Source organism: Haemaphysalis longicornis, unplaced genomic scaffold, assembly GCF_048455015.1.
Source record: "Haemaphysalis longicornis isolate Haplotype H1 unplaced genomic scaffold, Haemaphysalis longicornis Haplotype H1 scaffold_9, whole genome shotgun sequence".
NCBI lineage: Eukaryota > Metazoa > Arthropoda > Arachnida > Ixodida > Ixodidae > Haemaphysalis > Haemaphysalis longicornis.
This window is the reverse complement of record NW_027526460.1, coordinates 93,591,744-93,611,377: the sequence shown is the minus strand read 5'-3', so window position 1 is coordinate 93,611,377 and position 19,634 is coordinate 93,591,744. Positions and strand designations below refer to the sequence as shown.

The 19,634-nt window shown below is 47.2% G+C and overlaps 2 protein-coding genes across 4 annotated transcripts in view; both read right to left on the bottom strand.

Moving 5' to 3' along the window:
- Positions 1-16,555, bottom strand: part of LOC144151406 (uncharacterized) — a 103,591-nt gene extending 87,036 nt beyond the window's left edge. For all 3 annotated transcript variants that reach the window (XM_077682446.1, XM_077682447.1, XM_077682448.1), the window contains exons 1-12: positions 16,514-16,555; positions 15,468-15,602; positions 13,768-14,000; positions 10,666-10,775; positions 9,767-9,878; positions 6,903-7,040; positions 6,304-6,417; positions 5,684-5,804; positions 4,795-4,860; positions 4,259-4,291; positions 2,931-3,119; positions 119-318 (exon numbers count right to left, since the gene is read on the bottom strand). In XM_077682446.1, coding sequence (XP_077538572.1) covers positions 119-318; positions 2,931-3,119; positions 4,259-4,291; positions 4,795-4,860; positions 5,684-5,804; positions 6,304-6,417; positions 6,903-7,040; positions 9,767-9,878; positions 10,666-10,775; positions 13,768-14,000; positions 15,468-15,504 — 1,353 coding nt within the window. In that variant the 5' untranslated portion in view covers positions 15,505-15,602; positions 16,514-16,555. The remainder of the gene's footprint in view (positions 1-118; positions 319-2,930; positions 3,120-4,258; positions 4,292-4,794; positions 4,861-5,683; positions 5,805-6,303; positions 6,418-6,902; positions 7,041-9,766; positions 9,879-10,665; positions 10,776-13,767; positions 14,001-15,467; positions 15,603-16,513) is intronic.
- The window catches only part of LOC144153313 (uncharacterized), a 49,097-nt gene continuing 45,815 nt past the window's right edge, over positions 16,353-19,634 (bottom strand). The window contains exons 20-23 of the mRNA XM_077684964.1: positions 18,651-18,777; positions 17,475-17,519; positions 16,514-16,561; positions 16,353-16,465 (exon numbers count right to left, since the gene is read on the bottom strand). Of these exons, the coding sequence (XP_077541090.1) occupies positions 16,353-16,465; positions 16,514-16,561; positions 17,475-17,519; positions 18,651-18,777 (333 nt within the window). The remainder of the gene's footprint in view (positions 16,466-16,513; positions 16,562-17,474; positions 17,520-18,650; positions 18,778-19,634) is intronic.

Below are 19,634 nucleotides of genomic sequence, written 5' to 3'. Positions count from 1 at the left end.
GGGACGCTAGGAGGCGTTTGCTGTGTTTGTTCCTGGAGTAATAGAGCTCTCGCTCTAAAGTTCCCGTGCGGTTGCCCAGCTCCCACCCACCCCTTTCCCCACTTCCCGGTTTGCTTACCTTGATAAATATCTGCAGGGAAACCAACTCCGTTGATAAGTATTTCTGCTCGACGATTGCCGCGCCATCTATGCCAAGGGCGTGGAGACGCTTCACGACACGCTGGAAAGTTTCATCATTAGCGTCGAAGGAAGGCTCCATCCGCACGAGGAGCTTCTTTGAAACACCGACGTACTCTCTTATTTCGGACGCGTTTAGTACTGAAAAGAAAAGCAATCAAGCGGTATTGATACAGAGAAGACAAAGGTAGACCAATGGCAAGACTATTAAAAAAGTCAAAAATAGTAAAATCAAGCGCCTACAGTCATCGAGTAAACGACTAGCAACAAAACGTTCGGTGTGCCACATTGGTGTGGTATTATTCGCGCAAATATACAGTAATCCCTCATTATAACGAATTAGTCAGGACGGCGAAAAATTTCGTTATAAGCGGTATTTTGATATAAGCGACCACTTGTGAAAACTAAAGTAGTTGAGCTTTATTTGGGCCACAACTGCGAGGAATCAAACAAAGCACAATGTATTCAGTGAAGCACAACTGCATTCAGGTGCAAAAAAGGCAGTGAGCTTTGGTTGTTTCATGTTCTTGCCGGGCGCGAACAACCCCGCTCCAATTTGACCAAGCAGTGACTGGCGTCTGAACACCTTGCAGAGCGAATGAGGAGGAGAAGGCAGTGGCCACATTTAAAGGGGGGGGGGTCACGCAACGCTACGAGAGTTTCGCGCTGCAAAGCGCCGCAAATTCCACAGCTGGAATCTGATGTTGTGTTTGTTGAGCTCAAAAAACGATTACCCGCTCATTGTGGGTACACAGCACAATCATGAAAACTGACCAGTTTTGCACTATGCGCTCTGCATGATTACTGGGAAATTTTTTCCCGAGGTGTGCAGCCGTAAAGTTCGCAAAACGAGTTTTTGGGCGCCCCACTCTCGACGACCCTTCTAATTCTACGCTTCGAGTATCAGTTTTCGCGCACCGTCGCGTCCACGCCATCGACCAATGCATCTAGGAACAAAATTCGATCGCCCTAACACGCATTTGGACCGTTTGTCTTAAAGGGGCCCTGAAAGGCATTTTGAGCACACTAAATGAAGTAGCGCAATCGTTAGATTAGGTCGTCAACGTCATCTGTGCCAAGTATTACTCTTTTACGCGCAGCGGAAAGCTCACACTTTTGTTGCAACGTTTGTCACTTTTTTCTCACCCTTCCCTTGGTGTTTTTGGACGCCACCATCTTCACATGTATACGTCATCGATTCCTAGATGTTCGTCATGAGCTAGACATCCTGCTATTAGGCGGCTTTTTCACTCACTTCTGGCAAAGAGATGAGTCGTCTGCTCAGCGCCGGCTCGCCCGCTGATCTGCCAGCGGAGTGCCGGAGTGCTTGGACATTTTACGAGACACAAAACAAGTGTAAACAAACGCTTAACCGTTTGTATTGATTGCAACACGGCCATAACATGACATGGATATTCTCTTACCTGAGTACGCTCCATAAAGAAAGCGTTAAAGCCCCGTGGCACTTCTTTCGTGCAATCGCAGAGAACGCCTTGAGCCGAATTCCCGGGTTTGACAAATACATTTTATTCAACTTCAAAACAATCCAGAGATGCGTTTCGAACGAGCACAACGTCACAACATGCGTTGCAAGTCTGAACCGCGATTGACAGGCGATGGGTTGCCTCCTCCTGCCCGTCGTAAATTCGCCACTCACCTCGCGCGCGGTTTGCGGGGACGAACAGCAAGTCACTGCCGCACAAGCCGAGATGGCTTTTGGCCACGCACACTGCACATACCCCATGCGAGGTTGAGTCGTAAGTCGCTCGAGAAAGATAATCCAGACCATGGGAAGCACTATCGACCCGCAGAAGCACAACGTCGCATTGCATCGCGAAACAAAGGCGTCCACAACACACACACCATCGCCTCCTGTAATGCCAAACGCATCTCTCACTTCCCAATGGGAGTGAGTGGTACGCCTGCAGTGCCCACATGTCGCGAGGTGGGGTCCCGAGCTGAACCGGGATCACGCAACCGTAACTGACTTCAAGAGCGGTTTGTGCCGTGTTGCCAAGGCAACCGATGTTTGAGATTGTCAAAGAAATGGCGCTCGCTCTAGCGCTAGAAAGCTCAGAGCCGCAGCGGAGCATGTTTCGCCAACTTTGCCGCTCTCCACCACGCGTCGCCCCAAGCTGAACTGGTCACATGATTGAAGCGTTTTGTGCACGGGTTCTATATCGGTTTAAAATGTCTTTTTCACATGCCGCCGGCAGGAATTACCACCCCCGCAAAAGAAGACCCGACACCAGCGGGGCCACGGCGCGACGATAATGCGCGGTTTTTGATTTACGATTTCTCAACTAATACTCATCGCTTTAACAAAATTCTTGCGGGAGGAGATTGCTAATACATTGCTTTATTTGGATGCATGTACATCCATGCATCGGCGGAAGGCATTTCAGGACCCCTTTAAATCGGATGGCGCAAACCGAGTATGACCGGCTCGAGAAAATCACCGGGGAAGCATTAGCTTGTCAACTCGTCATATTACTGCCGGACTCGCCGTTGGGTCGCCGCCGCTCGGCGACGCCTCCGCTCGCCGCTTCGCTCTAAGCGGGTCCAGCTCTTCGTGCGCTTCGAGTAATGCGGCCTAAAATGCATGCGTTTGGGTTGGGACTAGAAGAAATTTCGAATAAAGCGATATTTCGAGTAAAGTAATTTCGTTATAACGAGGGATTAGTGTAGCTTGAAACGAATGTGTACGATAAAACAGAAATCATACTCGTCCAAGTTTCGTCTTTTTCTCCTACCTGGAGGCACCCCGGCAATGTTTTCTTGCGGAACGTCGAAGACGTAGTGGGTGCAATGGCGGCGCGGCAACGAAAGCAGTTCCGACCAGTTGGAACTCACGAAGCACAAGAACGGCCTCGGGTGGGCTTTGTCGCGTGACATGATCCTCTCGGTCGTCGCCATCGGGACGGCGAGGTTTTGTTTGGCGGCTGCGGATGGAGGTCAGAGAATGATCAGTAAACTTCTCGCGGAAAATATTAACGCGTGTGTTCGAGATTTCGGCACGCGTAAAGGTCCCCAGGTGGTCAAAATTAATCCGGAGCCCTCCCCTACGGCGCACCCCATCGCCTGTGTAGTGTTGGCGCGTTAAACCTCATAATCAATCAATCAATCAAATCAATCAGAAAATTAACGAACATTTTCTTGCGCTCCGGCTACCGACAGGTGAAATAAAAATAGACTTTACCTGGTCTGTTCCCGTTATTTAACAAATACGGATATACTCAGCCACAATATGGAAAATAGAACATAGATATAGACGGTTCTCACGCAACACAATGGGCTATGTGGTTTGTTGCATTCTGGAGGGCCAAGAACTGAGCGTTTGTTTATATCTCGTACATGTCGGTTGCACGAGCGCCTAAACTTCCGGTGAAGCCGTCGTTGCCCCACGCTTTTCTTCACACCCTCTACCTGACCCTCCTTCCCTCTCCTAACCTTTTACTTAGAGTGTTGTCCAGGCATCACTGAATAGAGGTTTTTTAGAGTATCGGCACTCTTCTCTGTCATTATTCGTTGCCCCCGCTGCGGTCATTGGACTATTTGCATCACGTGACCCTCGCTCCGCCGGGGGCAGGCTCCTGGGCACTGCCATTTTGGTTCGCCGCGCCTCAGCCCACGTTTGAGCGTTTCTGTAAGCCTTCGTTTTCGCTGCAAACGTGCGTTATTACCGCTAAGGACCCATCACAACGCACGAAATGCCTTTGTGCGTCGTCCGGGGCTGCTTTAACCGCCATAAAGACGGTAGCGCATGCTTCGCTTCCCGTAGCTTATTTAGTGGCTCTAGTTGTCTGTCCCCAGTGAAAAAAATACAAACTTCTTCTGTCAGCACGCCATGAACTTACCCGGGAGTATCGGCTTGCAGCCCTACTCGAGTAGAGTAAACTACCCTACACGCACCAACCTTCTTTCAGATATCACTTGGTAATGATTGTGGTTGTGTACTTCAACCCATCTAATCAACGTGCTGTCAATCACACTTCTCCGCCTCGCTCTCTCTTGTATAGTGTCTTGTTCGGTTTCTTGTAGGCCAGCTGGTTGAAGTGAAATGACCTGAAAAGTATCTTACCGAAAGGTCGTCGCTGTTTGGACTTCAGAAAACCTGCAGGTACAAATGTCCCATTAAAGTTCAACCATGGCGAACTTTCTTCGCTACAGCTCACCGCTGGCTTACCTGTCATGCGGAATATGTCTTGCAATGCGTTTTCTTAAAGAGAGAGAGAGAGAGAGAGAGAGAGAGAGAGAGAGAGAGAGAGAGAGAGAAAGGCGGAGAGAAAGAGAAGGGAATGTAAAGCGAATTCTTTGGTACATTTGTGTCATTAACGCGAGGCTTTTCGCATTGCTTTAGGCTAAAAGTACGTTTCGCACTGTTTAGCCACAGTTAGTCTGAAGGCTAACTAACGGTGTACTGTTTCATTCGCTTCCCACGTTCCTGCTCCTTTGTTGGCACTTTACGCACTGTTAAGCGAATGGTGAGGCTAAATATCAGATTTTAAACTGGCTTCTGGCAAGCATTTCTTGAATTGCTTTGGGTAGCATTTAAACGTTATACAGTTGACAATCTTCGACCACAGAACCTGCGCCGTGTGACTCGATTTTGCTTACCCTCATGAACAGTGTTTCGCAGAGCATGGGCGTCGTTGCTCACATTGCCTTCTGCCTGGTCGTACGCTGGAATGTGAAATGCAATAAAAAAAACATTTTCGCATGCTGCATTTTTGATTTGCTTTCTGAAACGCGGTGAAATGACATATTTTGGGCAAGTATTTGTGCATGATTTGGAATCCTACAATATCCGACGACCATATGATAAGCGGATAATAAAGCCGGTATCCTAGCTTTTGAGGATCTGATCTGCTTTGACACGCAAGCAGCATGCCTCTGTTGGTAAAGGCTGAATGCTTGTTGCCATTGAACTTCCGAGAATCCTGCTAGCCACCCGCAATTTAACTTTTTTGTGGCACTGGCGTATGTGATATCCGTTCTGCAACTGATCCAGTATGGGTTCTCCATATAGAAGTAGCGAATACGGGCCTGTAGTCTACATGCACAAAAAACCCCAACGAACGTGTAAAACATACCTCTTAAGGTTCTGGGGATATTTTTGACCCTAGACAGGCGTTCAGGGGATACATGTAGCTCGCCAAAATGTCCAGTGGGACTTTACAAAGAGACACACGCTGACATAGAAACTGAATATGTTTTGACCGCGGCCACAAGCTCAAGGCTTAATACTTGAGTACTTCGTCAAGGTGAGGAATCTGGAACAAGATTAGACGGCACGGCCCCACCCAACTACCTTGGGCTTCTACACACGATAAGGGAGAGCGGAAGATCGATGTGTTAAAATCGAGGTGGAGCAATGTGTTCCCCACCAGGAAACATGAACAACTTTGCAGTGCCATAATATTGCCGTCAGCCGGTGTTCCAGTAAATATCCGGCGGTTAGTAGGCTCCGGAGAACGCGATATCACCCATAGACCACCCAGGTTACCTTTTTCGATTGCTATAAGTCGAGGAAAGCTCGTGTTTCCACACGCCGGCTTGTAGTCTTCGTAGTCAATGTTGAAGGCCACTACACATGCCGTGGGACTGTGCGCTATCAGTTTATATACCTGGGAGTACAAATTGAGAAGAACAGAAGAGGATGTTTTCGGAATGTGTGCGCGGTCTTAACTCTGAACGCAAAAAGCATAGACTAGAATCAAGAAGCCGTGAGAAGCGTACCGGAAAGGCGTAAAAAACGCGGTATATATGCAGACAACAAGATTGCATTTTGAGATTTACGAACAGGGAGCATGTGAGTTTACATTTCATTTCGAATGTAGCTGAATTAGGAACGGTCACTTGCAAGCATGTAAATCTACCGTCCTTACAACTTCGCATACAATGATGTATTTCGGCAAGGTGTTTCAGTTTTTTCCTGCACACGCCTGTAGAGACGTTTTAAACCGTTCGAAAGGAGTCAGTGGCGGAAATTAATAGAGATCTCGTTAAAAAACGGTCCTGATTTACGTCGTGCATCATGTCCTAAATTTAACCTCGTATTTGTCCAAGCGAGTTAATAGCTCTGAAGTTACAATTTAACTCCAATTTTGGTCGCAGTTGGCCTACCTTATTTCGCAGGAGTTCAGGTTCTTCGTATAGCTGCCAGACGGTTTCTTTCCGACGAGCAAGGGAGTCTGACGAGTTATACTTTAGTATTGTCCAATCTCTGCTGTCGCATATCTGTAAAGAGGACCGATTTTCCACCTTTGTAATGTGTATGCTTCTCACCCGAAAATGCAGTCGGTGAGCATAATTCAAAGGAAAACAAAGTGGCTCAGCAGGAGTCATCCATGGGTTAGCAGAGTGAGGAGTTGAAAAAGTTTTTAAATTTTTATTTTCTTCGTTTCTGGAAGAAACATCAGCACCGTGGAGCTCATTTCCCTACATATACTCCACAAATTTTGTTTTCAAGCTTTTAATTAAACATCTGCAGATAAGTGGATAGCGAAAGTGCAGCCCCACTCACACATTTTTGTTCAGCCAGTGCACATAACCACTGCGATTTAGAATTCTTCAACTTTAGCTATTGTCTATTTGCCAAAGAAAACAAGCACGCTGCTGTTGCCTGAGAAAACAGGTGCAGAGGTAATACAGCACAAGGTTCACCCGTAGTTGGTTGGCGAAAATTGAGGATTTCAAAGCGGTAAATTTATTTTTCTATTTACCTCACTATAGCCGACGTCTTGCCTTCGTACGCACGTCGGCCGGTCTTTGGGCGATGTGAACTGCAGGACGGCCATGTTCAGTGAGAGACAGATGCTCTGGTTTAGGCTTAGGGCTTCTATCCACGACAGGGCCATCGTCTGCAGGAAGTGGCACAAAAGAGTATATTCACATTCGGGCAACCTTTAAGTTGCTATAACGGCTGCTGTGTGTTCAGAGGCATGATATACTGGTCGCCAGCCGCTGCAAAAGTCAAGAAAAGAGAAGGAGGAGGGTTGCGCGAGAGCCAGGTTTTTTAAGGAGACGAAAGAATATGCAGCAGGGCGTCAGCCGTCCCTTTCATGTTTCTCGCCCTCCACGCATCCGGTGAGGACGCGAGGCAACGCTCACAAGGCGATGAATACTAGTTTACAAATGTTATCAAATTTGTTAGAAATGAGCCCGATGTTTTAGCTGCTGGCTGTACAATACGTTACGTTGATAGAGGCCGCGAAGTCACCCTGCAACCTGTGTCTTTTCAAAGATATCCTTAACGAAATGGCACTTCAGAAAATTTTTGCACAACCTTATATCACATAAGTGTGTAATAACGCAAACAGAAGAAACGGTGCTCACTTGTGCCATAGTTTCATGCAACTGACATATCTAATATTTATTTGGCCGATCGGCCGATGGCACCCAAACGCCACCACAAAGTAAAATAGTATTGTTGCCTTGCACTACTAACTGTTTACAACTGAAATGAAAAATCTCTGTTTTTAGTAATAGAAAATAACAAGTGGGAATGGCGCTAAAAGTGTTCTGAAAACGTATTATTAGAAGGAAATGGCGCAGCGGGCACCAAGTGTGGCGACTGACCATTGTGGCTGCTGCCCCCGCTGCACCACAGACCGCTTACTACACCATATTATGGTCAAGGAAGCGTGCTATCTGAAACCTGCCTCCACACACCCCAATTCTTAAGCGCCGGCAGCAATGTTCCCATGGAACAAAAAAATAAAGGCAGCATCTCCAGTCCGTGGATGATGGCGGGGTGCGGAGTACAGGGACTCGAAATGACATCCGATTTGCGGCCCGACCGTCATTCGATTTGAGCCGTGAGCTGCACCTTGAATATTCCCTAAATGTAACTGCAACTCACGGCTCACATCGAATTTCGCTTGATTTTCGCTTGATGGTGGTGTGCGCACGGATGGACGCGGACGGACATTGGGAAGTCCTAAGGTACTCGGCACCGTTACAGGCGAGGGAGTGAGCCGTTTGACTCTCGGGTACTACTAACTCACGGTCGTAGCCCAACGGGTAAGACGACTGACGCTAACCCTGTCTGGTCTACCCGACACAAGCTCGAATCCTGCCGGCGTCTGCGTGATTTTTTGCGATTGTAAGCGCTATGCGCACGGACGCGGACGGACTTGGGGTGGTCCTAAAGTACTCCGCACCTAAAAGTGTGAGCTGCCCATTCCTTTATTCAAAACGAGTGTTTATAAGACTCGCACTTTAGTAACACACTATAAGGTAACACTTTCCACCGGTGAAGATGCAAGACTTCTGAAACCAAACAAGGGCGTTTATCTTGCTGTTCAGGTTCTGCAGAACTCCGATCATGCTGGCAGTGAAGCCCCACACCAGGTGAAGGTAAAAAAAAAAAACTTAGGAAGGGACACCCATAACTTCTTGAATGCTCATATGCAGGAACGCAAAAGCATTATAGTACCGTTTGTGAAACGTCTCCGGTAGATGTTTGTACATGTATTACCTGCACATTGAGTTATCTGGGGCTGAGACTGTGGTCTCGCGTGTATTTCCTGTATTCCAGCACGAGCGCTTAAGAAGTGGTACATCTAGCGCTGTTTAGCTAAAGCCTGATCTATCGTCGAAGCCAACGGAACCTTCTCAAGCTCCCAGCCATGGTGTTCTCAAGCTGATCCATCCATGGTGTTCTCGAGGAGATTGAAGCCGAGAAGCTATCCTTCGCTCAGAAGGTGAACCCAGCCTGCCGGCTGGCCACTGCCTCCCCTCTCTCCACTTCTTAGGATGGCTCTGCGCGTGCCCAGGCATTACCTAGCAACGCCGGCGCACGTTTCTTGTCTTTGGGTTCTATTTGTAAGGCGCAGCACGTGCTTGATTACATATGTTTGCGCATTTCTCGCGCATAACAAAAACGAAGCCACCTTATCTCGTAAAGGCACGTATAATGCGCTTCTAAGAAACCTGGCAATTCCTGCTTGGTTTGTTGCTGCTGCTTTATTCGGGGCGAAGCACCTCGGGTTGTAGGCGTCTCCTGTCGTCGTAGTCTCATGCCGTCCCAGTATATCATGTTGTCAAATTTCTGTCTATAATGGATAAGACCGGTTCAAAATAAACCAACATAATTAAACCTAATTTCAAATACATGAATAATAATAATTTAACTGCATTAATAACAGAAATTTGCTAACTTTCGTTTTAAAATTGGTTTCAGACGCCGGGTTTTCTCCTGTAAAGCATACTTCTAAGCATGCTGCGGCGTGTGACACGAAGACAACTTATGGCCAGTCTGTCTCTAATTTAATTGCTTAAATCCGATTCAGCGCAAGAGAGGGCGCCACCATCTCAGCAAGCACGTGATTGCTCCTCCCACCGGAGCTTCTCTAACGCCCAATCAGCGCTCGCCGTGTGGCAACAAAGAGATTTACACCCTTTGAATACACTAATACACTGCATGCTTTGCCCGTCCTTCGTTTCACGTTAAAGGAGATGGCCCGGGATTTTATGGGTGTCACTTTATCAGGGTGTAATTTCATCTCGACATGCCTTGCTTGACGACTATATTGTGACACCATACTTTCGCTCTGTGCTTATGTTTAGAGGCAGCAGTACTCACCATAGAGACTGTGAACGCTCTTCCCGGCGTTTCGAAAGTGGAGGGAGGCTCCAGCTGGCAGTATCCGCGACTGTGGTAGAAATGCGTCTCGAAGCTAAATATGTCAACCTCTCTGCGTAGAATAAGGCCGCGTTACAATGGGTCAACAATAACTGCGCAGTGTGAAAAGGGGAACGTAGACTACATAAAGTGTTCGCTCAGTAAAAGCTTTTTCAACACATGCACTCAGAGTTAGCTTACCTTTTATATGAGCTGGAGGTGCAGCACTTTGTAAAACCTTTTACATAGCCACTCTAACGCCAATAACACTGCTGTATGAACAAACGTGTTTATATGTCGTTGTAGATATGAGAGGGACTTCACGTGCAGAGCCGGGTCACTATGGCGGCATCGTTCCTATGCGATTTTAAAGAGCTGAAATTCAAGGCTATTTCACAATGCGAAGATGAATGATCAGCGGAACTGTACTTAAGGCACAGAGGGTGGGTGGGGGAGTACAGGTATTCGTTTGTCGTACATAGCCGCAGCACAGCAGCGGGCATTAAGGAATCCTTGCGCGCGCCGCACACGTTGAACGTTGCCACGTCAGCGTTTTCACAAAAAGAACGAAGCGATACGTCCAGTGCACGTTCACGTTTCGCCACATCTCGGGCGTTACCAATCACCATCAAATTGTTTTAGAACCACAGTTTGTCGCACACCGCACAACTGAATCCGGATTTCTGTCCATACAGCATATCTGGCGAGAGCTAGGAGAGCTAATTCCAGCTTTCTTCCTCACACGATGCTGAATGATCTCGTGGCCACGTGAAACACCTTTCAGTAACGGCGTCGCAATACGTTCAGGGCACTGCAGGCACGTCACTAGGCAAGCAGCTCAAAGGGAACTTTATGCTTACCTTACAAACTCTTTGAGGCGCTTTGCGAGTAACTTTGGGGGTACGTGTATGTCCACAACTTCGACGCTGACCATGAGGCTGAGGTCTGGCTGTAAAACTGTTCGCATGGCCTGCAAGTAACAGAATATGAACAGGCCAATTGCTAAGCTAATACAGCCGCTACGATCAAGAACAAAAAAGTTCCCCGCATTTCCCCGAGGGGAAGAATGTGAAAGTGCGAATGCACGAGTTGAATTTGCGCGGTTCGGTAATGTTCGCGAAAGAGAGATCCCACACACACACACAACTACAAAGAAAGAAAGATGCATTTATTCACAGACACCTATTTGTGTTGTCGTTGTACTTGATTGCTAGAGCGGATCTCAGCTTTGAAATTTCGTGTCAGTACTCCTTTTAGCGGGTGCATTAGCCCTTCTCACGCCCGATTCTTGGCCAGTCCCCCACGTGGGTATGTGCCATGTCAGCGGCCAGGCAGCACGCACCCATCTCCCCCTGTTGCCAAGGAAGGCGAGGAGATTCCTGGCCAATCCCCCACGTGGGTATGTGCCATGTCAGCGGCCAGGCAGCGCGCGCCCATCTCCCCCCGTTGCCAAGGAAGACGAGCGCGCGCACCCGCAGCTGTTGCTATGCGGACGGCGGCGGACGCTTCAGGCTCGCTTAAGAAGTGCATTCGCACTTAAAAAACACAGCATCATATACGAGGGAACAAGGTGTGTGCGCTAGAATTCACTGCTGAGGCGTACGTACATCGGTGACGAGCTGGCTGGCCCTGGAGAAGTCGCTTGCTCTCTGGGCATTTCGAACACCGCTTCTAAAGTGAAGCTTTCTGTATCTCACAGATGGCGTTTGATGTCGCGCCTAAACGCACTGCAGGAAAGCCAACTTTGCCAATAAGTTTCACAAAAAGATGACGATGAGAAGCGAAGGCACATCGAGCGCCTCGAGAGAAACAAAAGCGCTTTCCGCGTTCAACTCGAGCCTGGGTCCCTGGCGTTAGAAGCCGACTTTGCAATGCAAATGTGCCATTCCGACGCGGTCGAAGCGGTTTTGATTTCGGACTCTAAATTTGACTCACGTTGCATGAGAGAAATTAACCTCGTTTCTCTCAAGAAAGATGATTTGATTTTTCTCTCGGTAAACTTGTATGCTGTTAGTGGACAGTAAAATTACGGCGGATCATGATTCCCACCTCCAGAATTGGGGGGTTCAGTCTCTCAAAAGTGAATACTGTTGACTGAGTCGTGACTCAGGTAAGGCGTTAGGCTGATTGGTGGCAATTTGCTGTAATATAGGTAAAGACGCGATAGTGCTCACACTGTACCATTCCAGTCTTGACAATCCTGCTTCTTTCTACGCGGTTTCATTTCACGAACGATTGACAATTTTATTTTACACAGAGCCGGAGTTCTTTTCGATCCCGCGCCGAGGTCGCGGAATGCCATGCAATCTCCTGTCGACCTACTTCACAACTGGTCACCAATGAGAAATTTCGTGGTACCGCAACTGGTGGCTAGGACGGTTGAACCGACAAGGGGGCACACAATTTTTGGAACGAAATGACCTTGACAGAAACAACTTAGCAAAAACTTGTCTCCAATCGACGCTGTGAAGGTGGTTGGGCTGCGAAGCTGCAAACGAAACCCACAACGATTACCCATGCGGCGTCACCTGAATTCACACACGCGGCTCTACGAAAGAGCGAAACCAGAGACTGTGCCAGCCGTTACCTGGTATTCGCGGCGGGGGTATCCCGAACGCAGCAGCGTCGGAAGAAAGAAAACCGAAAGAAGCGTCGTTTGAAGGGTGAGGGTAGGGCGGCATGCTTAGCTATGGCGTCATCTCTCTCACTACCTCCCCATCACTTCTGTTTCATGTGGCGCCTCGAAAAATCGCCCTGTTCCTCCCCAGACGCTCCATTCAAACAACCGTCTGTGTCCCCGTTTCCACACGTGGAGACGGGGAGACTGTCGGCGGTTTAAACTGACGGACGACGATTTGAACTGACGGGAAACAGAAGGTGGTTTGATCAAACCTGGGCCCAAGCTCCGCTTCTCTACCGGCCCAGGTTTGATCCCACGCGATGCCAGTAGTTTGCTTGTGTAGCCTTGGTGTAGCCAGTAGTCAGTAGTAGCCTGGGAGTTTTGGGAGTTTAGTGCTGACGCGGAGACGAATATTTCTTTGGCTGGTTAGAGGTATGCTGCTTCGCAGTAAAAAGCATGTGGACGACAAAAGAGCAGCTTTGTACCACGCCATGGCAGAGTGTTCTTTCATTTTAACCGTATACCCAGGACTCCAGCGCTCCACCGGAAATTGTTTAGTTTTGCCCCTATGTATACGGACCGGAATTAAGTGAATACGCATCTGTCACTGTAGACAAACTATTATGAAGCGTTTGAATCCGTCTTAAATGCAGTGATGCGGCACGCTTTGTGGCATTGCAAAAGTATTTTAACATGGATGATGATTGCGTTAGTCATAGTTTAAAAAAGGCTTCTCGAGGCACGAACTTACTGTAACAGGTATGCTCTACGTGGGGAAGAGGTGTAGCTGTTTTACGGGACCGCTCTCGTCTTACAGAAAAAAAGTATGCAGTAAGCTATGTTATAACGAAAGCGCTTTATTTAAAATTACTTTTTGCATACTCGGGAAATCATACCGGTTTTACCAAAGTATCGCTTATAACCAAGCCAATTCCATTCGCAGGGGTAATCGTTAAAATAAGGTGCTACGGTATTGATTAGCATACTCCAAGAATTCCGGAAACGTTTGTACAGCGCCCCTGCGAATTATTATTGCTCGCGACAGTTTAAACTAGGAATTACTATTCACTTTACACTCCTGGTGAATAGTGGTATAAATTATCTTACGGATTATCAGATAACTTGTTATAAAACAAGAAATGTGAAACTTGGAGCGCAGATAAGGTGGTAACAGTAGAAAGTTGGAGTTTGCTTTGTGTTACGGTGTACTAGAAAATTACTTGAACAAGTTTTACGAATACGTGAACAGTGATAACCTCGGTAGTGTTGGCCAATCTATGATTTGCGGCTAAGAATGAAATCGTTACGACGCCGGGTGGGGCTAGGGGCTTAAGCGACTCACGCGCACGATATGGGCGAACTTGGACAGCGCCTTCGTGGTGCGGTTGATGTGAAGCAGGGCCATTCCGTGCAGCGCGTGCCTGCGCAGGTATCCGGCCACCTGCAGCGCCACGTACACGGCTGCCCGCTGACCAGAGCGCTCCAGGTAGGCCAGCTGTGGCGAAGAGCCGTCGTCTACGAGCGCCGCCAGGTGACGCGTGTGCTTGTGGGACCAGGCCAGCCGCAGAGCGCGGTCTGCATAGTGACGGGGCTTCTTCAACGTGCTGGCAAAATGCGTTTTAAAGGGGCCATGAAGACGAAGTACAGTCATTCCCACTTATAGCGAACCCGGTTCTAACGAAATTCCCGCTTTAACGAACAAATCTTCGTTTCCTGTTACCAATCGTATACATAGATTTTATGTCCTGATATAGCGAAAAACGGCTAAAACGAACTGATTTCCTTTTTCTGATTGTTCGTTATAAGAGGACTGGACCGTATAACTTCGTTCAAGTGGAAAGAACTAGTCTTGGGTAACGTACTCTGCCCGATTACAGCCACGAAAAAAGCGTTTTCAACCAAAAAAAAAAAGACAAGAAATATCGAGAATCTTTCACATTTCGCACTACGTTCACGTAATTCAGTGACGTATTATGGGTAACGTGCTCTTATACGTTCAGGGACGTATTATAATACTGTCAGTGACGTATCATCGGTAAGCACTAAAAATATAGTTCTCAATGCATTAACTGCAGGTTAGGATTCAAGTGATTTGATGAAACGAAACTGGAGATACCACTGCAATGGCTTAGTCGTAATTCATGACGGTGTTTTAGGTCGGAGGCGGCCTATTGTACGAGCCGGATTTTGTGGCGTTATGAAGAAATAAGTGGAAAGTGGCTGGGCAGTGGCCACTGCTTTGCATATTTTCATTATTATCTCAATTACACATACGGGGTTTGCTATAAAATTGGTATCCTCGTTATTGAGGCAAAGCAGTGGTTTTAACGAACCAACCTTGTATTTTTCTCACGCCGTTCTAGCTGCTGTAATTGGTGACGAACATACACGCTGCCCACTCTCTTACGTGGAAGTGAAGCTGCAGACAATGCCACAAACATACCACTAGCATATGGATCACCTTTTCGAGTTCTATGTTGATGGCGCTTTTGTGAGAACCCTGTGTCAACGGGAATTACCGCTTGCTTCTGAAAGTTCATTACGTTAAGGACGACACACCGGGAAGTAACCGTTTTATGAGAGCAACGTCATCATACAAAGTGATATCGCTTCTGGTATCTTTGATGATGTGTAGATGGGTGTAATATCTGGGGTACTGCTAAATATTTCAATCAGCCGTCTGACGCATCGCTTTCGTTGAACAACCAATACAAAGATGAACAACACCTGATGCGGAAATAGTTTAGGGCGGACGTATTAAAACGGGGAACACTAATACTAACGCGTTACTGCGGCATGAAGCATATAATAATAGCATTCGCGTTTCCCCCCTCCCAGCTCTCCGGCATCGAAAAACCTTCTCTCATAAGATTACACAAACCTCGGTGTGTTCAACTTCTATATTTCTGTCTCTCTAGTAGTATTGGTGATGCTTTGGAAAATTTAATGCTACGCTAAACCATAGTCCTTCAATGCTGTGGTTAAACAGGGGCCACGCTATTTAGAAAGGTGTCGGTCAGTTATTTGACACACGTCGCTCACCCGAGAAGAAGACCTTGTTTTCGTTTGTGTCCAGCATCAGACCCAGGTGCACTATGTGCGTGCAAAGGCGGTCGGGCACCTGCCCGTTGTCGTACAGCTCGCCCGACACCACGCACACCAGGAACCTTTTGTTCGCTGCAATTAAGTCGGAAAAATACGGTGGCTGACATCGCCCAAACTACCAAAAGTCGTATGCCTAACTCATCGGGCGCAGCGATGGGGATTGCAAAAATGTGAAACTCGTGTATTTCCGTGTAAACCAGTTTCAAAGCAGGCTTACGCCAATTTCACGCCATTTCAAGACCACTTTTAAAATATCCCCGACTTTAGCGGAATAACGTTTAAAAGCGAGGTCCGCTAGCCGTACAAATTTAATGGAGGGACTAAGGTGGCATATTTTGAATGTGCAGTGATCTTTTCCGTGTACCCCTTGAGCCAGCACAGTGGAACGCCCTGCTTTTCCACAAAAATAGATATTTTGGCGAAAGTAACACCTTGAATCGTTGTAATAGCGTAAATGGAGATTGTTGGTCGGGCAGGATTTTCATAAGCTAAAAAATGACAAGAAATGGAAAGCATATTTTTTCACAAAATTTATCTGACAAAAGAAACATGCATCTTATGTACCTCCCCCAAAATGAAGAATAAACTAAAAACGTCCCCAAAAGAACTATCAAAATAATGAAAACAAAATGTAAACAAACCAACTCTGCAGTACGCTTTGAATCTTCGGAAAAAAACAACTAATTAGCAAAGTAAAGACTTCATCGCTATAGTGCTATATTTTAGATCATTAGTAATAAAAACGAAAATCTGAAAAAAAATAATCCAACCTTTTTCGCTACCGATTCGGCTGTGAAGAACTTGCACCAGGAATGCTACGCATTAGTGGACAATTTTCTGAACTTCTGCAGATTTTTTCGTCTGAAATCCTTCGGGACGCTCTCTGACAGTAGGCAGTAAGGGCTCTATTCTGGTTATCTCGGTGGGGTCAGCAGCTGCAAATTATCGAAGAGAAACAGAAATATTGAGCATGTAGGACTTACCATCGTAGTCTTCGTCGGGAATTTCTTCACTGACTGCATCCCTTCCACCTGTAAACCAACCATGCTCTTCTGAAGAGTCGTTACAATGACCACGGTAAGCACAAGCAATGGGTGATGGGCAAATGAGGAAGTAAAATGTGGCTGCTCTTGTGCACTCGCCATGCGCACTGGGCAAATTAGACCGTACAACGCGGGTGCTGTTACACACTTGTCATGAGCGAGATACAAATGAGTACAAATCGATTGCTGTTATTTATTTCCCATTGGCAGTGTCCAAATGCGGGCGTTGGTATCCACCCGTTAGGCTCCTTATATAGCGAAAATAACCTTATAATTCTGAACTGCAGCAGCTACTGATAGTTGAAGTGGCTTCTCACAGAACAAAACATCTGTGGTGCTGTCAGACAGGTTCTTGAGGCCAATGCAGTGATGCGAAATATTTTACCACCCTCTGGCAGCGTGCCTACGTCAGCCTTAACCCAGGTCGATTTCAACCCTACATTACTTGTGCGCTTGCTATATCACTCAACGAAAATGAAAAACAACACTTGTCGAAAGACGTTTACGCAAACGACAACCTGCGCAGGTATGCCATTATAATTTTTAATGATGCGCTTGTTCGTTGAATATCAAATTCAATAATTCGTAGCCTATATTCACCTCAGTAAACGTACGCTTTTCGCTCACCCGTTTTTACAATCATAACGCGCACGCTTGTGTCGCTTTACTCACATTAAAACATAGGCGAATGAAGCGTGGGCTTTTTAGGCTAGATTCCGTATACCTATTTCTCCCCCGAAACATCAAAATATCATTTATATTGCTAACTGTTGTAATTTACTGAGTCTTCTTTTGCACTCGCGAACCAAACTAGCAAATCTGGCCTTACGCCAGATTTGCTAGTGCTAAAGCACACCAGACTTTATTCAACAACAACAAAAAACTTTTTTAAAATGCTTACGATCTTCCGGCCCAACGGGAACTGTTGCTCCAACGTCGACCTCCTCTGGAAAATGGTAGTGGTAACATCATTTCAAAAGTTGCTTCACGGAATCTAAATTCTGAAATGAACTCAACTGAACATTGGAAAGCTGTAGAATGCATGAAAATGCCGAAGTCAACATTGTTAAACCAAAATAATAAATGGTCTTGTTTTCTGGTGCCAGGATCGCAGCTCTTGTGGCACGACGTCCATCCGGGCATCCGCGACGCAGAAAAATGTGCACGGTTGCCTTGCTTCAATGAGCTCGGGACACAATTGATGTTGTTGTGGCGGAGGTATTGTTGAAATCAACGGACTCCCGCTATATCACGTGTTCACAAAGGGACGCTCATAAGGCGAAAGAGGGAGATCCCTTGGTCTCCTTAGTGACAGCACACCCAATGGCTCAAGCCCAACAAGTTTAAGCAATCGATAAATCGGCAACTTCTAAGCCATTTCAGCTGAAACTGAAATTTGCTGTAACCCTGAGGCAAATTCTTTTGGGTGCCGGAAAGCTTCTGGTGGGTTGTATTTTTCGTTCAGTGTCACGTGATTGGCTGCACGTGCGAAAACTTCACGACAAACATCAGTGAAAGCCCATCGCGTGAGACCGCACGAGTAATCGACCCCGCCGGAATGTTTCCTACAGCCAGTAGGATTTGCCTCCCACCAGTATGGCGGTGGACTCTCGAATATTAGTGCGCAAGCACTAACACGGTCGCCTACAAGAAATCTGTGCGAGTGTCAGGATCCTCTGAAGGGAAGAGCGAACGTTCAAGAGAGGACGACCAATAGCACAGTGCGAGAACCGAGGCACAGAACGAAAGATTACAACGGATTACAGCGGAGAAGGAAGAGGACACGTGATGTCAGCACGCGCCATTCCTATGCACCACAACGGCACCGTGGGCTGGTGTGTAATGTCCGCGATCAGCAACGGCGCCAGAGAAAGACTCGCGCCGATACAACCAAGAGTCAATAGGCATATAAGGAATATAGGGGAGCGAGTAACTGTAGTACGTAAGCCTGCAATGTGCAAGACAGGTCCATATCTATGAAGCCGGTCGTGTATATTTGTGGCGCCAAAGAGACCGACATAATTTTTCCACCCTGATTTCACCGGAAGAGAGGGAGATAAACTTTCACCCTACTTACCCAGTGCTCTTTTGAGGGCTGCAAGACGCGGGTAAGGCTTGCCGTGGCAGCTGCCTTGATAATCTTCGAAGTCAGCGTTGAAGACGGCCACCGAACCAGTGGGAAGGACCCTCTGAATTGTCTGTACCTGCAATTGGTAAGGTCACGTGGGGGCTGTAATTGTGCCTCGCTCGAGTGCTTTATAATTATCGTGTATTAAGGAATTTAGGGAAACCCTAGGCACATTTTTATGAGTAGTGAATTCGAAAACATTAATGTCCAATAGGGCGCCCAAGTCGGTTCACTTCCACCTCGAATTGTTAAGGGCTTCGTCTTTATGCCGATTTGCGTAGTGATCCACCCTAATGCTTTCGAATGGCTTCAATCTGTTTCCTACTCGTTGCGCCACTGCTAGCTGTTGCCGCCGGGTAATGAGAGAATGGACGACAAAAGTGGATTTCGCTGGCGGTCTGTCTGCTCTCTTGGCTCCGTCCTCCCAATCTCTTACGTCATCTGTGGGGTTCTATTGGCCCGACAACTACCCTTCGCTACAGCCGTGTTTAAGCTCGCGCCTCGCGCTGTTGAACACTTTTTAGACACATCGGCTCTTTTGTGCTGAATGATCTCGCCTCAAAACTCGCAGGGATGTGGCTTTTGCTCCGCGTATAAAAGTTCCGAATGAGAAATAAGGCGCTCCTCTCATGTGCTATGGGGCGACAGAGAGATCACGGCACCTTTCGCGCTGTATAGTGCTCTAGATGCGTTTACAGGCACACCGGCAGTTCGATCCCGACATATTAGGCTGAGCGATAATTAGTACTTATGCAAAAGCGTTTCACCTTTATTAATGACAATAATAATCTTCATTGCACTGGAAACAAAACGAAAGGGATTTATAAGTACAGAGATAGGAAAAGGGACCGCCCTGGGTGGCGTGCTAGGAGTGGCAGATATGCGCAAACCCGTACGCGGAGCGCGTGCCAGCCATCCACCCAGGAAGGGAGG